This window comes from Erinaceus europaeus, chromosome 16 (assembly GCF_950295315.1).
Source record: "Erinaceus europaeus chromosome 16, mEriEur2.1, whole genome shotgun sequence".
NCBI lineage: Eukaryota > Metazoa > Chordata > Mammalia > Eulipotyphla > Erinaceidae > Erinaceus > Erinaceus europaeus.
The window spans coordinates 76,568,156-76,585,439 of NC_080177.1; the positions used below are offsets into that span (position 1 = coordinate 76,568,156).

General features: G+C 44.0%; 1 protein-coding gene across 1 annotated transcript; it reads right to left on the reverse strand.

The window, feature by feature from the left end:
• Positions 1-871: 871 nt before the first annotated feature.
• Positions 872-14,362, reverse strand: TRAPPC6B (trafficking protein particle complex subunit 6B). The gene is made up of 6 exons (XM_060175485.1): positions 13,807-14,362; positions 11,773-11,840; positions 10,478-10,595; positions 9,326-9,409; positions 7,295-7,388; positions 872-2,779 (listed from the first exon to the last, which is right to left on the reverse strand). The coding sequence occupies exons 1-6, from the start codon at positions 13,885-13,887 to the stop codon at positions 2,748-2,750; spliced, it is 477 nt and encodes a 158-aa protein (XP_060031468.1). The 5' UTR covers positions 13,888-14,362; the 3' UTR covers positions 872-2,747.
• Positions 14,363-17,284: the final 2,922 nt, after the last annotated feature.

The window sequence follows — 17,284 nt, forward strand, 5'->3', positions numbered from 1 at the left end:
AGAGGTTGCACTAGTTGACATTCCCACCAGCAGTGTAGGAGGGTTCCTTTGACCCCACACCCTCTCCAGCATTTGCTGGTTACCTTTTCTGATGTGACATTCTCACAGGAGTGAAGTGATATCTCATTGTTGTTTTCATTTGCATTTCTCTGACAATCAGTGACTGGGAGCATTTTTTTCATGTGTTTCTCAGCCTTTTGGATCTCTTCTGTGGTGAATGTTCTGTCCATGTCCTCCCCCCCTTTTTGGATGGGGTTATTTGTTGTCTTGTTGTTGAGTTTGGCAAGCTCTTTATATATGTTGGTTATTATCCTCTTATCTGATTCTGTGAGGGGTCTCTTGGTTTGGGTAGTGGTTTCTTTTGCTGTGAAGAAGCTTTTTAATTTGATGTAGTCTAAGGTTTATACTTGCCTTAGTCTTTTTTGTAATTGAATTCTTCTCATTGAAGATATCTTTAAAATTTATGCGGAAAAGAGTTCTGCCAATATTTTCCTCTAAGTATCTGATAGTTTCTGGTCTAACATCCAAGTCCTTGATCCACTTGGAATTTACTTTTGTATTTGGTGAAATACAGTGGTTCAGTTTCATTCTTCTGCATGTTTCAACCCATTGTTTCCAACACCATTTGTTGAAGAGACTCTGCTTTCCCCATGTAATAGTCTGGGTCCCTTTGTCAAAGATTAGATGTCCATAGGTGTGGGGGAGAATCACAATTTTTTTAAAAAAAGATTTTATTAATGAGAAAGATAGGAGAGAAAGAACCAGACATCAATCTTGGTACATGTGCTGCCAGGGATTGAACTCATTACCTCATGCTTGAGAGTCTAGTGCTTTAGCCACTGTGCCACCTTCCGGACCACAGAATCACAAATTTTTTAAGTCATTTTTTTTTTATTGTGGGTATTAATGGTTTAAATACAGTTGTTGGTACCTGTATAACCAGTTGTCCACCTTTTTTTTTTTTTTTAGGTATACAGTTTCTCACCAGTCCCACACACCCCCAAATATCAATTCTCAAACTTCCATGTATAATTCTCCTTGTCTACTAAGACTTCATTTTTTCCCCTTTTGTTGCCCTTGTTGTAGTTATTATTGTTGTTGGTTAAGACAGAGAAATGGAGAGAGGAGGGAAAGACAGGGAGAGAAAGAGAGACACCTGCAGACCTGCTTCATTTTAACTCCAAGTAACAGTATACAAAACCAAAAATGGATTGAACAAAATAAGGAATTTTAATATCTCACATTAACAAAGAAAGAAAAACTCAACACTAAAGCACAGGAGTGATGAATTCACAAGCACCACTGAGTTAGTTACTATCTGTGTGCCCTCTTATCCTCAGTGTGGTGGCTTTTGTCTCCATAGTCACAGGTAGAAAAGGAAGAGATCTACTTATCTCAGTTTCTCCCCAACCCACTGAGATGATCCTCCTAACAGTGTTGGTGTGAAGGAAAACAAAAAAGCCCCTAAGCTCCTTCCAGGTGGAAGAACAGCTTTTGTTAAAAAAACAAAACAAAAAACCCTGTGGTGTGAATAGGCAAGCAATTCTCTAGCCCTGGCCCTCTGCCCTCAGGAGGTTACTGAGGGGATAGCAGTAGCAATTCTGAAACCACTGCCAGCACTTGCAGGGAAGGGAAGGGAAGCTGAAAGTAGAGGCTGTAACAGGAGGATAAGAAGTCCATCATGGGTAGGGTGGTAGTGCAGTGGGTTAAGCGCACATGGTGCAAAGTGCAAGGACCAGCATAAGGATCCCAGTTCGAGCTCCAGCTCCCCACCTGCAGGGGTGTCGCTTCACCAGCGGTGAAGCAAGTCTGCAGGTGTCTATCTTTCTCTCCCCGTCTCTGCCTTCCTCTCCTTTCTCCATTTCTTTCTGTTCTATCCAACAATGACGACACCAATAACAACAATAATAATAACCACAATGATAAAACAACAAGGGCAACAAAAGAGAAAGAAAATAGCCTCCAGGAGCAGTGGATTCATGGTGCAGGCACTGAGCCCCAGCAATATCCCTGGAGACAAAAAAAAAAAAAGTGCATCATAAAACACTTTTTTTTTTGCTTTTCTATTTTGGCTCTAAACTTACATTTAAACAAGTCTGTTATTTCACTGTTAGTACATTAATGGGCCTCTCAAGGGTGACTTCTATTAACATAGAAATAATTCTGTAAGCGACTTAGGCAATTAGATGATATATATGTATATGCATATATATATATATACATATATATACACATACCACATATACAATGGCATCCTTACATTGGCATACAAGTTATTAATAGAAATAAATTATGAACAAAATAAAAATGCATTTTAGTGTACTATTTGCCTTTTTAAATAAAGTCCTTAAGATGCATTCGGAGTCTGTCCGCTCTCACACAGGTGACCCTGGCTGATGCCACTCTCACTCAGGCTGCTTTCCCAGGCCCTGCGTTTGGCTTCTCCGTGTCATTAGCCGCGTCACTTGAAGCAAGTGACATTTCAGGAAGGGTCCTGCATCTCAGTGTTTATTATCTGGAATCAGGCTTTCATTCAGGAAGGTGTAGGTTGAAGTGTCTCTACTTCAGCCTGGTCTGTGTTAGATCCATAAAAATACTCCCATTTAAGAGTGCAACCTTCCTCGGGTAAGTTAGCAGATAGCTTTACAGCAATACAAATGTCCAACAATACGTCATCCTTGCTACTTGAAAGACTCTACACGGATAGTTTATCTCTTTACACTGCTGAAGCTTTTCTCAAGTTTGTTCTACAGCTTCTGTATCATCACCTGGAACTTACCTAGAAAAGAAAGCGGGTGACGTCATTCTTTGATTTTAGATGTAAGGAAAGCAAGCCTGAACATCAACTTTCTACTATACTTGGACAATAGTTTTCTTTTCCCTTCCTTCCTTCCTCTTTTTCTTTTTTCCACCAGTTATCAAAGGTTCAAGTACCTGCCCAATGACACCGCTACTCCCAATGGCTATACTTCTAAAGAGAGAGCGTTGGGGGGAGGTGGAGAGGGAAGGGGGCAAATAGACTTCCATGCCTGAGGCTCGGGGATTTCAGGTCCCATTCCAACACCACCATAAGCCAGAACTAAGCAGTGCTCTGGTAAAAAGTGGGTAAAAGAGAGAGAGAACTCTACAATACTGCTCCACTGCTTGTGAAGATTCCCCCAACCCCAGCTGGGAACAGGGACTCAAACCGGGGTCCTCAACCATGGTAATGTGGGTGCAACCCGCCCCCAGGCAGCTGTTCTGTCAAACAACTTTTTTTTTTCCCTCCAGGGTTATTGCTGGGCTCCGTGCCTGCACCATGAATCCACCGCTCCTGGAGGCCATTTTTCCCTTTTTTTGTTGCCCTAGTTGTTGCAGCCTCGTTGCAATTATTATTGCCATTGTTGACATTGCTTTTGTTGTTGGATAGGACAGAGAGAAATAGAGAGAGGGGAAGACAGAGAGAGAGGGGGAGAGAAAGATAGACACCTGCAGACCTGCTTCACCGCCCGTGAAGCGACTCCCCCGCAGGTGGGGAGCCGTGGGCTCGAACCGGGATCCTTACGCCGGTCCCTGCGCTTTGCGCCACGTGCGCTTAACCCACTGCACCACCGCCCAACCCCCCAAACAACTTTTTAAACTCATACACTAAGTATTCAATAAAGTCAATTTCTTTTTTTTTTTTTTTTTTTGCCTCCAGGGTTATCACTGGGGCATGGTATCCACTGCTCCTAGAGGCCATTTTCCCCATTTTGTTGCCCTTGTTGTGCTTGTTGTAGTTATTATTGTTGTCATAGCTGTTGTTGTTGGATAGGACAGAGAGAAATCAAGAAAGGGGGAGAGAAAGGCAGACACCTGCAGACCTGCTTCACCGCTTGCTAGGGGACTCCCTGCAGGTGGGGAGCCGGGGGCTCGAACCGGATCCTTACGCTGCTCTTGCGCTTTGCGCCACGTGTGCTTAACCCGCTGCGCTACTGGCCAGCTCCCAATAGAGGCGATACCAGATTTATGAAGAGGTGCCTTCCTTTTTCTTTTCTTTTTTCCTCTTCTTTTTCTTTTCTTCTTGCCTCCAGGGTTATCGGTGGGGCTCGGTGCTTTCTCAACAAATCCACCGCTCCTGGAGGCGTTTTTTTTCTTCTTTTGTTGCCCTTGTTTTATCATTGTTGTGGTTATTGTTACTGATGTCGTTGTTGTTGGATAGGACAGAGAGAAATGAAGAGGGGAGGAAGACAGAGAGGGAGAAAGGCACCTGCAGACCTGCTTCACCGCCTGTGAAGGTGGGGAGCCGGGGGCTGGAACAGGGATCCTTACTCTGGTCCTTGCACTTCACGCCATGTGCGCTTAACTGAAGGCGCTACCACCTGACCCCCAAGGTGCCTTTATTTTTCTTTGGGATTTCTACTTAATAGGCATTTATTCCATTGCTAATTATTGTGAATAAAAGATCTTTGGACGAGTTTAGCTTCATCTACATGTATTTATTAATTTTTGCAATGCCAGTGCCTCACACATGTGCATATCTCACCTCGCAGAACAACTTTTATTATTCTTTTTTATTTCTGGATGGAGAGAAACTGCGAGGGAAGGGGATGAGAGAGACACCTGCAGCACTGCTCCACTGCTCCTGAAGCTCCCCCTCTGCAGGTGGGGACCGAGGGCTTACACACAGGTGCATGCGCACAGTAACACCACCGGAACCCCACCCCCAAACTATTTTTCATTCAGATAGAAAAAGACAGTGAGAGAAACCACAGCATAAAAACTTCTCCCAGTACCATGGCACTCACTCCCAAGGGGTGCCAGGATTTGAACCTGGGCAAGGCGTGTGCCCTACCCAGAAATCGTTATCTCTGGTGCCCCCACCCTGACCCACCTAGTTTTATATAATATACTCTAGAAAACGTAAAACATTTTCCATGTTGTAGGGAATTCCGCTATTTTAAGGAAATGCTTTGTTTGTTTAAGAATCAAGACAGTGCCGAGAGGACGCACTCCCTCCTCCTGCAAGAAATATACAAGCCAAATGTGAAAGCAGTTAACTCAAGGACAGTCAGAGGAAACTATACAGAAAAGGAAAAAGAACTAAAACAAAGGAAGATAATATAAGAGAGCTGTGGGACAAAGTCCAGAGGAGCATAGAGGTGCCATAAGGAAAAAATAAAAGAACAGACATTGTATTCAGTGAAGTAATAGCAAGGAGTTTACCAAAAGTGAGGAAGGAGACACTCAGATCCAGGAACTCTTAAGAGTAACAAACAGAATAAATTCAGAACAGACACAGTGGTCCAAGAGGTAGTGTAGTGGATAAAGCACTGGACTCTCAGACATGAAATCCTGAGTTCAGTCCCTGGCTGCACATGTACCAGAGTGGTATCCTGGTTCTCTTTCTTTCTCTCTTATCTCTCTCATTAATAACTAAATAGAAATCAAAAGATTCACATAAAGTCAAACTATAATTAGCAAAGAATCTCCCCCCCCCCCTTTGGAGAGAGAGAGATTGAGAGGGAGCAGGGAGATAGGAAGGGAAAAGAAAGACATCTACAGATCTGTTTTAACACTCACAGAGTTCTTATTTGCAGGTGGGGACTAGGGGCTTGAACTTGGGTCTCTGCACACTGTAACATGTGCATTCAACTGAGTACGTTATCACCTGGCCCCCAGTGGTAGACAGTCTTAAAAAAAAATGGAAGTGAAGAGTAAAGAAGGCCGGAAAGGTATCTCAGTGGGTAGGGCAACTCTGCTATTCATGTATATGACCTGGGTTCAAGCCTGGTGCCCACCACACAGGGACACTTCAGTGAGGCGCTAGCTTCCCCTATCAAGGGTACAAAAAACTGAACCTAGGACTTCAGAACCTTAGGCATGGGAGTCTCTTTGCATAACCATTATGATATTTTACCCCAACTCCCCAAGATATATACATATATATATCAGTTGAATTCTAAGCACAGACTCAAAAGACCAGAAAGAATTAGCCTGATGAATATATGCAAATTTTGATTGTAGAGAGACCCTAAAAGAAATGTTGATGGAAAAAAGGAAAACCGAGTGATCTCACTCCCAGGAAGAACCGAAACAAACAAACAAACCAAGGGGAAAGTAGAGTCAAACGAAAACAAGCCTTAAACCAGGACTACAGAACTGAGGTCGCTAGAGTGGGGCACAAAGTGAAGACTGGGTGAGTCCGAGAGGCTTGGTGGAGCGCTGTTTGTAGTTTGGTGGCGGGTACAGTGTGGTAAGGTCTTTAAAGAGGTGTGAAGTTACACTTCTAAAGCATATATAGTCTTAAAAACTAGACTGAGTTTTTAAAAACTAGACTGAGGTCCTGAGTTCGATCCCTGGCAGCACATGTACCAGAGTGATGTCTGGTTCTTTTTCTCTCTCCTATGTTTCTCATGAATACATAAATAAAATCTTTAAAAAAAAAAAAACTAGACTGTCTCAAAAACAAAATTAAAGGGATGCACAAGTTACACGGGCTCCTCTGCTGAGTGTGAGTAGACATGGGTCCCAGATCAGATTGATGGGGTCTACAGTTAATGTAATTTATAGACTTTTCCCATAATCTTAGCTGTCAGGCTCGGGAAAAATTTAGTAAAGTCATGGGCCCTTTGGAATATATCTAAAATAGACTTACTAGCTTTTTCCAAAATGGAGACCCCAAAGCCCATGGTTCCTGATTATTAAATAATTTGTTCTGCTTTATATCATGAAGCTTTTCAGCCTCCAAGTTAAAGTTGCTACCATAACACCAACCTGACTTCCCTGGGCAGATGACCTCACCAATGTGTCCTGGAAACTCATCTCTCTAGAGCCCTGTCCCACTAGGGAAAGACAGAAACAGACTGGGAGCATGGATCCACCTGCCAACATCCATGTCTAGAGGAGAAGCAATTACAAAAGCCAGACCTTCCACCTTATGCACACCATAAAGAATTTGGTCCATAGTCCCAGAGGGATAGAGAATAGGGAACTCTGGTGGTGGAAAGTGTATGGCATTGTACCCCTTTATCCTAAAATCTTGTCAATCATTATTAAATCAATTTAAAGAATTTTTTAAGGCAAGAATAATTCCATAAATTAGTTGCTTTTAGCAAATTTTAAGTCACTGACCACAATGAATTCAAAAAATATTATGAATACAAGTATAATATTTATGCTTTAGATGTAGTTACATATGCTACAGTTAATAAAGTTAAAAGTAAAATGAAATGGTTAAAGCATTTTAAAATTTCCTCCAAGTTAACAAAAACAAGAAAACACATTCTGAAAAAAATCACTAAAAATATTTGTAAGAAAAGTAAATTGAACTTACAGGCAGGCATTGAAGACACTTCAGCTGTTACAATACTTTTTATCCCCAAATTTGATAAACCACCTCTGATTAAGCCACACGTAAATGCTAAATACTAAAAGGGGGAAGGAAGTAAAACATTTTAAGCATTTACTAAGACAGTAAAGGTACTGATATATACGATACTTAGCTCAGTCTTTGCTATTACAAGTCACTGCAGAGGTCGGGGAGACAGCCTAATGGTTATGCAAAAAACACTTTTATGCCTGAAGCTCTGAGGTCCCAGGTTCAACCCCCAGTAACACCATAAACCACAGGAGAGTAGTGTTTTGGTGGTGGTGGTGGGGGGGGTATCTTCAATTTAAATAAATGAGTAAACAAATATTTTTAAAAGTATAGAATTAAAAAAAAAAAGCCACTGCTGTTTGGGGGATATACCAGGCCCTTGGGCTTATATGATACCCCCACTACCATGCCCTTTCACCCTCTAATTTCAGATAAAGAGGGAAGGTCCATGCGACTGCCCCGAGTGCCACAGTACTGCCATGCAGCTGCGCACAGGGACGGCACGTGCTCGACATAATGAACTCTCTCCAATGTTGCTTAAAAAAAAAATTGGCGGAGGGAGTCGGGCTGCAGCGCAGCGGGTTAAGCGCAGGTGGCGCAAAGTGCAGGGACCGGCATAAGGATCCCGGTTCGAGCCCCCGGCTCCCCACCTGCAGGGGAGTCGCTTCACAGGCAGTGAAGCAGGTCTGCAGGTGTCTGTCTTTCTCTCCCCCTCTGTCTTCCCCTCCTCTCTCCATTTCTCTCTGTCCTATCCAACAATGACAACATCAATAACAACAACAATAATAACTGCAATAACAATAATGACAAGGGCAACAAAAGGGAAAAGAAAGAAAGAAAAATTTTAAAAATTGGTGGGATCCGGCTAGTGGTGCGCCCAGTTAAGCACAAGTTAACAATATGCAAGGACCAAGGTTCAAGCCCCTGGTCCCCACCTACAGGGGAAAAGATTCACGAGTGGTGAAGCAGGGCTGCAGGTGTCTCTCTGTCTCTCTCCCTGTCTATCTCCCCCTTCCTCTCAATTTCTGGCTTTCTCTATGTAACAAGTTAAGATAATTTTTTTTTAATTTTTAAGGGTATTTCTTCAATAAATAGTTTTTCTTTGTTTTTTTAAATTTTTATTTTTTTCCCTTTATTGGGGGATTAATGTTTTACATTCAACAGTAAATACAATAGTTTGTACATGCATAATAACAGTTTTTAGTTTTCCAACATAACAATATAACCCCCACTAGATTCTCTGTCATCCTTTTCCAGGAAATTTTTATTTTTAGTCTATTCTTTTGATAGAGGGTAAGAGAGAGGAAGAGAAGTGAGACACCTGCAGCACTGCTCCACCACTCCTGAAGCTTCCCCCTGCAGGGGGGAACCAGGGGCTTGACCCCAGGTTATACTATCTCTGCTAACCATTTCAAAAGAGACCTTATATTAAAATATGTCAGCTATCTTGAAATAATACATCTACTTGCTGATTTCTATATGACATTGATAAAATAAAAACTATACAAGCACAGAAACAAGTTTCTTTTTTTTTTTTAATTTTTCTATATTTATTTATTCCCTTTTGTTGCTCTTGTTTTATTGTTGTAGTTATTATTATTGTTGTCATCACTGTTGGATACGACAGAGAGAAATGGAGAAAGGAGGGGAAGACAGAGAGGGGGAGAGAAAGACAGACACCTGCAGACCTGCTTCACCGCCTGTGAAGCGACTCCCCTGCAGGTGGGAAGCCAGGGCTCAAAACCTGATCCTTACACTGGTCCTTGCACTTTGCGCCACCTGCACTTAACCCGCTGCACTACAGCCTGACTCACACAAGTTTCTTTTTAAAAAAAATTATACACACACATATATGACTATCTATTTCACGCTTAAACAAAAAGTACCACTTATATAACGTATATTAAATTCCAAAGTCTGTGGTGATTGGCACTATACTTTCTCCCAGGATACTACTCTCAGCCAGCCCTCTGTTCCATTAAATACCTTAGATGCATGTTCTAAATACTGTTTTCCTGCAGACATCTGAGTAAGCAGGCGAAATTTGTTGTCCTGAAGTACGTAGATGCCCTATTTCAAAAGAAAAAGAGAAAAATAAAAAAGTAAACATCAATATAATTATATTTCTTTTCTTAAAAAAACAAGGGAGTTGGGGGGTAGCACAGCGGGTTAAGCGCAGGTGGCGCAAAGCACAAGGACCGGCACAAGGATCCCAGTTCGAACCCCGGCTCCCCACCTGCAGGGGAGTCGCTTCACAGGCGGTGAAGCAGGTCTGCAGGTGTCTGTCTTTCTCTCCCCCCTCTGTCTTCCCCTCCTCTCTCCATTTCTCTCTGTCCTATCCAACAACGACAACAATAATAACTACAACAATAAAACAAGGGCAACAAAAGGGAATAAGTAAATTTAAAAAAAAATTAATAAAAATAAAAAGAGCAGTGGTTTAGTTATCTAAACTCTCCTTCCATTGGCAAGTGGGTTTTTTGTTGTTGTTGTTTTTTCTGTTTTGTTGCCTTTGTTTTTTATTGTTGTTGTAGTTACTGTTATTGATGTCGCTGTTGTTGGATAGGACAGAGAAATGGAGAGAGGAGGGGAAGACAGAGAGGGGGAGAGAAAGACAGACACCTGCAGACCTGCTTCACCGCCTGTGAAGCGACTCCCCTGCAGGTGGGGAGCTGGGGGCTCGAACCGGGTTCCTTACGCTGGTCCCTGCGCTTTGAGTGCGATTAACCCGCTGTGCCACCACCCGACTCTTTTGCTTTACCACTTTTAAAGCCTGCCCCCGCAAGTGAGGACTAGGGGCTTGAACCTGGTCCTTGAGCATTGTAACATGTCCACTCAACCAAGTGAGCCACCACCCAGCCCCCAGAAACCTTTCAAAGTTAACTAGAAACTGTGTTGAGTTGTTACTGTTGTTTGTTCTTTGTCACCACGTGAGCTTCACTACTCCAGGCTGACTTTTTCAGGTAGAGACAGATACAGAGACTCCACAGCATTGAAGCGTCCTTCAGTGCAGGAGGGACCAGGGTTGAACCTGGGTCATGCATTATTTTCAGTTTTAAGTAGCAAGTAAATCACTAGTAGCACATTTATATCAAGTTAAAAGACTCTTAGAGAAATAGGCCTTAGTTATCTAAATACCTGATGATTTGTCCTTAGATTGTCAATTTGTTTCTTGAATACTGTAGTCCAAAAATCTTTACAAACGAACTTCATGATGTCTAACTCATCCTTGAACCTCGCAGTATCTTTTGTAAACCTGAAAAGATCAACTAGAAGTAATATTTTTCCTCATCAAAAAAAAAAAAAAAAAAATCACGAGGAAAATATTACTAATTATTTGTAAAGCAGCATTGTACTAATAGTCATAAAGTGACAAGCACTAAGCAAAGCAGGGACCATCCAATTGATTCTTATTATGTTATACACTGACAGGACTCGACTAGTAAGCTATGGTGTTAAGTAGGATTCATCTTAGCTGAGCATGATCATGGAATTGTTATATAAGATAATCAGAGTTAAAAAAAAAAAAAAAAAAGGAAAGGAAAGGAAGGGGCCGGGTGGTAGCACACCTGGTTGAGTGCACAAGGATCCAGGTTCAAGCCCCCGGTCCCCACCTGCAGGGGGAAAACTTCACAAGTGGTGAGGCAGGGATGCAGGTGTCTGTCTCTCTGTCTCTCTCCCTCTCTGTCATCCCCTTCCCTCTCCATTTCTGGCTGTCTCTATCTAATAAATAAAGATTTTTTAAAAAGGAAAAAGGAAAGGAAAAGAAAAAAAGAAGCCCCCAGCAATAACCCCGGAGGCAAAGGAAATAAACTAAAGAAAGAAAGATAATTAGAGTTCAAACTACTTCAACAGTGAGAAAGGAAAACTAAGAATTAAGAACACAGTTTTCTGTTCGTAGATTCACAGAATCTCTCCAGGAATTGCAAGAGGACATGCATGCACACAGACACTAAAGCAAACCATCTCCCCAGCGTAGTGATTCCAGCCTAGGCATTTAGACAAAATCTCATTTAGGCGATGGGCCCTGCCAGACCTTAAGTAGGAAACACAACACAAAGTTTAAAAAGTTGTTTCAGTACACGAGTTTTCAGGGGAGGGTGGGGGTAGATAGCATAATGGTTATGCCTCCTGTCTGAGGCTCCAAAGTCCCAGGTTCAATCCCCTGCACCACCATAAGTGAGAGCCAAACAGTGCTCTGGTAAAAAGTTTTCGGGGGAAAAAACACATATGTTCTTCAAATACTGAAACATAAAAATTGGGTAACTGAGTTCGGGTTCCATCAGACTGAAAAGAAACTTCAATTTGTGTATTAGAGACATGAAATAAAATGTGGAGACTAGAGCTACCCCGAGTGTTTCACAGTCTTGTGCAATGGATCATCTTGGCGTGTAACCTACCTGGAAGAAAAGTTTCAAATCCATACTGCTCACCTTTCTATCAATCCTTGTCCCACTCGAAACCCCATGTTTTCCAGTTTAGTAATACAGCGTCCATTCTCCTATTTAGAGAAATATCAGTATTAAATACTTTTAGAATTCAGAATGTTAATATTCAAAAAAAGTGTGTTAAGTAGTCCCGGAGGCGGCGCAGTGGACAAAGCACTGGACTCTCAGGTGTGAGGTCCTGAGTTCACTCCCCCGGCAGCACATGTATCAGAGTGATGACTGACTGGTTCTTTCTCCTATTTTCTTCATGAATAAGTAAAATCTTAAAAATAAGAAAAATAAATTAAGAAGCAGACTAACAAGTCTCAAACACAGACAAAATATTGAGAGGCAGGCAGTAGTGCACCTTCAAGCACACACGTTACAGTGATTAATGACCCGGGTTCGAGCCCTCAGTCCCCAACTGCAGGGGGGAAGCTTCAGGAGTGGTGAAGCTGTGCTGCAGCTATCTGTCTGTCTGCCTGTCTCTCTCTCTTCCTTTTCCTCTCAAAGTCTCTGTCTCTATCTAAAATAAATCAATATGGTAGTCCAGGTGGTGGTGCAGTGGCTAAGGTGTTGGACTCTCAAACGTGAGGTCCCGAGTTCAATCCCTGGCAGCACATGTACCAGAGTGATATCTGGTTCTTTTTCTCTCTGCCTATCATTCTTCATGACAAACAGATAAAATCTTTGTCAGATATCTAGTATTTACTACACATTTGCTCTGGCACTACCACACTTTATCTACATAAGAGCCTGATCAGGTATAGACATGGTTATGCTCACTATTAAATGTAAAAAAAAAAGAAAAATAGATAAAATCTTTTAAAAAATAAAATAAATCAATATGAAGGAGGAGGAAGAGGACGAGGATGAAGAAAAAGAAGACTCAACACAGGGAAGAGGTGGCAGTGGTGCTGCCTATAAAGCTCACAGGTCACAACGCACAAGGACCTGGGTTCAAGCCCCCAGCTCCATCTGTGGGGGGGTGTGTGTGGAGCTTCACAAGTGAAGCAGGGCTACAGGTCTGTCTCTGTCTCACTCTCTCGCCCTTCTCTGTCAATTTTTCTGTCTCTAGTCAAAAGCATACATATATAGACAGAGGGGGCTTGTGGTGTCACACCTGGTCAAGCGCACACATTACAGTGCACAAGGACCCGGGTTCAAGCCCCTGGTCCCCACCTGCTGGGGGGAAACCTTAGCAAGTGGTCAAGCAGGGCTGCAGGTGTCTCTCTGTCTCTCTCTCCCTCTCTATTTCCCCTTCCTCTCTATCCCATAAATAAAGATCATTAGGGCTGGGGGGACAGCATCAGGGCTCCGCACAAGCCTTTCCTGCCGGAGGCTCTGAGGTCCCAGGTTCAATCCCCAGCAGCTGAGCAGCACTCTGGTCTCTGTGTGTCTACTGCTCGGTATCTCTCTCTCATTAAAATATATTAAGATGTTCGAGCCCCCGGCTCCCCACCTGCAGGGGAGTCCCTTCACAGGTGGTGAAGCAGGTCTGCAGGTGTCTGTCTTTCTGTCCCCCTCTGTCTTCCCCTCCTCTCTCCATTTCTCTCTGTCCTATCCAGCAACAGTGATATCAATAATAACTACAACAGAAAACAACAAGGACAACAAAAGGGAATAAGTCAATATAAAAAAATTTTTTTAATCTTAAAAAAAAAAATCTTATTGGGAGTCGGGCAGTAGCGCAGTGGATAAAAGGCACGTGGCACAAAACACAAGGACCGGTGTCAGGATCCCGGTTCGAGCCCCCGGCTCCCCACCTGCAGGGGAGTCGCTTCATAGGCGGTGAAGCAGGTCAGCAGGTGTCTGTCTTTCTGTCCCCCTCTCTGTCTTCCCCTCCTCTCTCCATTTCTCTCTGTCCTAGCCAATGACAACAACAATAATAACGACAACAATAAGGGCAACAAAAGGAAAAATAAATAAATTAATTAAGATAGCTAAATAATAATAATGTTTTAAAAATCAAGCTAAAAAGACAGGTGTGAGGCTGGGGTGGCGGACCGGGGCGGCAGAGGCGGCGGCCGCAGCACTCACCCCCTCGCCCTGCTCGGCGGCCTGGTACACCCCGGACACCATCTCGTTATGGAGCAACAGAAACAGCGCCTCGTCCGCCATCGCCGCTCGTCTCCGGCCCGCGTCGCCGTCCCGTTGCTAGGAGACCCCCGCGGCTCCCGGGGCCGTCGGAAGCCTGGCGGGGCGAGTGGGGGGCTGGAGGCCCAGCCCAGGGCCACCCCCAGGGCCGCACGGGAGGCGGGCGACACTCAAGCAGCCAATCCCGTCGGCCGAGCCTATGGGCCGGGGGAGGCGGGGTGGGAGGGAGTCCAGACGTCACTTCCGGTCCTGCCGCCCCGGCGTCCTCCCCGCTCACTGCTTCCTTCCGGTGGGCTAAATGGTTCCTCCAGCAAAGGGTGTCAGGGCGGTGTGGGCAGGCTCGGACACCTGCGTTTCTTAGCTCCGAGTTTGGCAAAGGAAACGAAAAGGTGACGCGGCTGGCCAGAGGCCATGACGGTTCTGCGAAGACTTTCAGGCCTGAGTGTCCAGGGTTCCAGGTTCAGTCTCCATCACCGCCATAAGCCTGAGCTGAGCAGTGCTCTGGTCTTTCTGTGCCTTTCTCTCTGTTCATTTCCCTCTCATTGAAGTACACAGAACCGATTTTTTAAAAATTCATTTATTTTCCCTTTTGTTGCCCTTGTTCTTTATTGTTGTCGTTATTGTTGTTATTGGTGTTGTGTAGGACAGAGAGAAATGGCGGAGGGGAAGACGGGGGGGGGGGAGAGAAAGACAGACACCTGCAGACCTGCTTCCCCGCTTCAAGTGGTGTCTGAAGGGCGGGTGGGGAGCCGGGGGCTGGAACCCGGGTCCCTACACCAGTCTTTGTGCTTCAACACATGCGCTTAACCTGCTGTGCCACCGCCCTACTCCCAACAAAAATATTTTTAAAGGGGCCGGATGGTGGCACACCTAGTTGAGCTTAAGAAGCCGGGTCCGAGCCCCCGCTCTTCACCTGCAGGGGGAAAGCTTTGCGAGTGGTGAAGCACTGTTGCAGGTGTCTGTCTCTCTCTCCCTATCTCCCCCTTCCCTGTAGGTTTCTGTCTATTCAATAAATAGAGATAATAATAAAAAAAAATAGACATGTTTTTTAGGGGCCAGGCAGTGTCTCACCTGGTTGAGCACACATGTTACAGTGTACAAGGACCCGAATTTAAGCCCTAGGTCCTGACTTGCAGGGGGAAAACTTCAAAAGTGGGGAAGCAGGGCTGCAGGTGTCTCTCTGCCTCTCTCCCTCTCTATCTGCCCCTTCCCTCTTGATTTCTGGTTGTCTTTATCCAATAAATAAAGATAATAACATGTTTTTAAAATATGACAAAAGTATATCAACAGTATGCAAAGTATCCGTTCCCTACTATGTTTTTCACAATGGCAAACTGGAAAAGCAGATAATCAGCAGGTGCTTGAATATAGCTCACCGGGCATAGCGCCGCCTTTCCATGCTCTGTGTCATCGGCTCTAATTGCTGATACCAGAGAGCACCGAGCACCGTGGGGCCAGGGTTACTCAGATAGTGGTCGGTGCTGTGGTGCCAGCCTCTCTCGCTCTGCCTCCCCACAACCTCCATCTGAAATAAAGAATGAAAAAGTAAATTCAGGAACAGCATGTTTGAGTCCCACTGGTGCACCATTGACCTTACATTTTAGAAATACTGAGAAATGATCCCATATATTGGATTTGTATACAGACCTGCTTCACCGCTTGTGACGAGGGAGCTAGGCGGTAGTGCATCGGGTTAAATGCACATAGCGAAAAGCACAAGGGCAGGCTTAACGATGGTTCGAGCCCCGAGGCCCCACCTGCAGTGACGAGTGGTGAAGCAGGGCTGCAGGTGTCGCTATTCCTTCCTCGCTATCTCCTCCTTCCCTCTCAATTACTCTCTGTCCTATGAAATAACAGAAAGGAATAAAAAAGAGGGAGGAGGGGGTGAGCACTAGGAGCTGTGAGTTCTTTGTGTAGACACAGAGCCCCAGTGACATAAATAAACAAATAAATAGATAAATAAATTAATAGATGGCTAACAGGAGCAGTGGATTTGTCAGCAATAACTCTAGTGGCAATTTAAAAAAATATGCAAAAGACTTTTATACCTGAGACTCTGAGGTCCCTGGTTCAATCCCTAGCACCACCACAAGTCAGAGCTTAGCAGTGCTCTGGTCTCTGTTTCTCTTGTTAGTGTTTTATTTACTTAGTTATTTAAAATTTTTATTATCTTTATTTATTTATTGGATAGAAACAGTCAGAAATTGAGAGGGAAGGGGAGATAGAGAGGGAAAGAGAAACACCTGCAGACCTGCTTCACCGCTCGAAAAGCTTCCCCCCTGCAGGTGGAGAGTGGGGGTTCAAACCCAGGTCCTTGCACACTGTACCATGTGCGCTCAACCAGGTGCGCCACCACCCGGCCCCAGCGTTTTATTTATTTTAATGACAGAGATACAGAGATACAGAAACATCAGAGCATTTCTTAGCTCTGGTTTGCGGTGGTGATGGGATTGAACCTGGGAGCCCTGTGCCTCATACATGAAGGCCTTCTGCATAACCACTGTACTGTCTCCCCAGCCCTCTCGGTACCTCTCCCATTAAAATTAACTAACATATATATATTTTACCAGAGCATTGCTCATCTCTGGTTTACAGTGGTGCTGAGGGTTGGACCTTTGACCTTTGGAGCCTCAGGCATGAGAGTCTGTTTGCATAACCACTATGCTACCTATCCACCGCCCAAGACTATTATTATTATTATTATTTTACCAGATCACTGATCACCTCTGGTTTATGGTGGTGCAGGGGATTGAACCTGGGACTTTGGAGCCTCAGGCTTGACAGTCTGTTTGCATAACCATTATGCTATCTACCCCTGCCCCAAGACTATTATTTTTAAATGTCTAGTTATTAACATAAGACTAAGTCTCATCCTTCCTGTACTTGCTATTATACAGGAGTGTGTCAACCTAAAAACTCATGAGGAACTTTTTTTTTTTTTCTTTTTGGGCACCTTCACTGTAGCCCTATTCCTTTAGAGGGGATACAGATATAAATAAATTCACCTTTTATTTTTTCACTATTAAATTTTTTAACACAAAAACATTCAGTAGGCAACTGAAAAGTCAAAAGGTGGGAGACGGGCGGTAGCACAGCAGGTTAAATGCAGGTGGCACAAAACCGCAGCGGAGTCCCTTCACAGGTGGTAATTTTTTAAAATTTCCCCTTTTGTTGCCCTTGTTTTTCATTGTTGTCATAGTTATTGTTGTTATTGATGTTGTCATTGTTGGATAGGACAGAGAGAAATGGAGAGAGGAGGGGAAGACAGAGAGGGGGAGAGAAAGACAGACACCTGCAGACCTGCCTCATGGCCTGTGAAGCGACTCCCCTGCAGGTGGGGAGCCGGGGCTCGAACCGGGATCCTTACGCCGGTGTGCTTATCCCGCTGCCCTACCGCCCAACTCCCACAAATATATTTTTA

Excerpts from the sequence above, each read along its gene's own strand:
- TRAPPC6B (XM_060175485.1), bottom strand. The coding sequence starts at position 13,887 with ATGGCGGACGAGGCGCTGTTTCTGTTGCTCCATAACGAGATGGTGTCC. Across the intron at positions 9,410-10,477 it reads ATCTAAGGACAAATCATCAG|GGCATCTACGTACTTCAGGA; the intron begins GTATTTAGATAA and ends CTTTTGAAATAG. Across the intron at positions 7,389-9,325 it reads ATTTAGAACATGCATCTAAG|TATTTAGCATTTACGTGTGG; the intron begins GTATTTAATGGA and ends TCCCCCTTTTAG.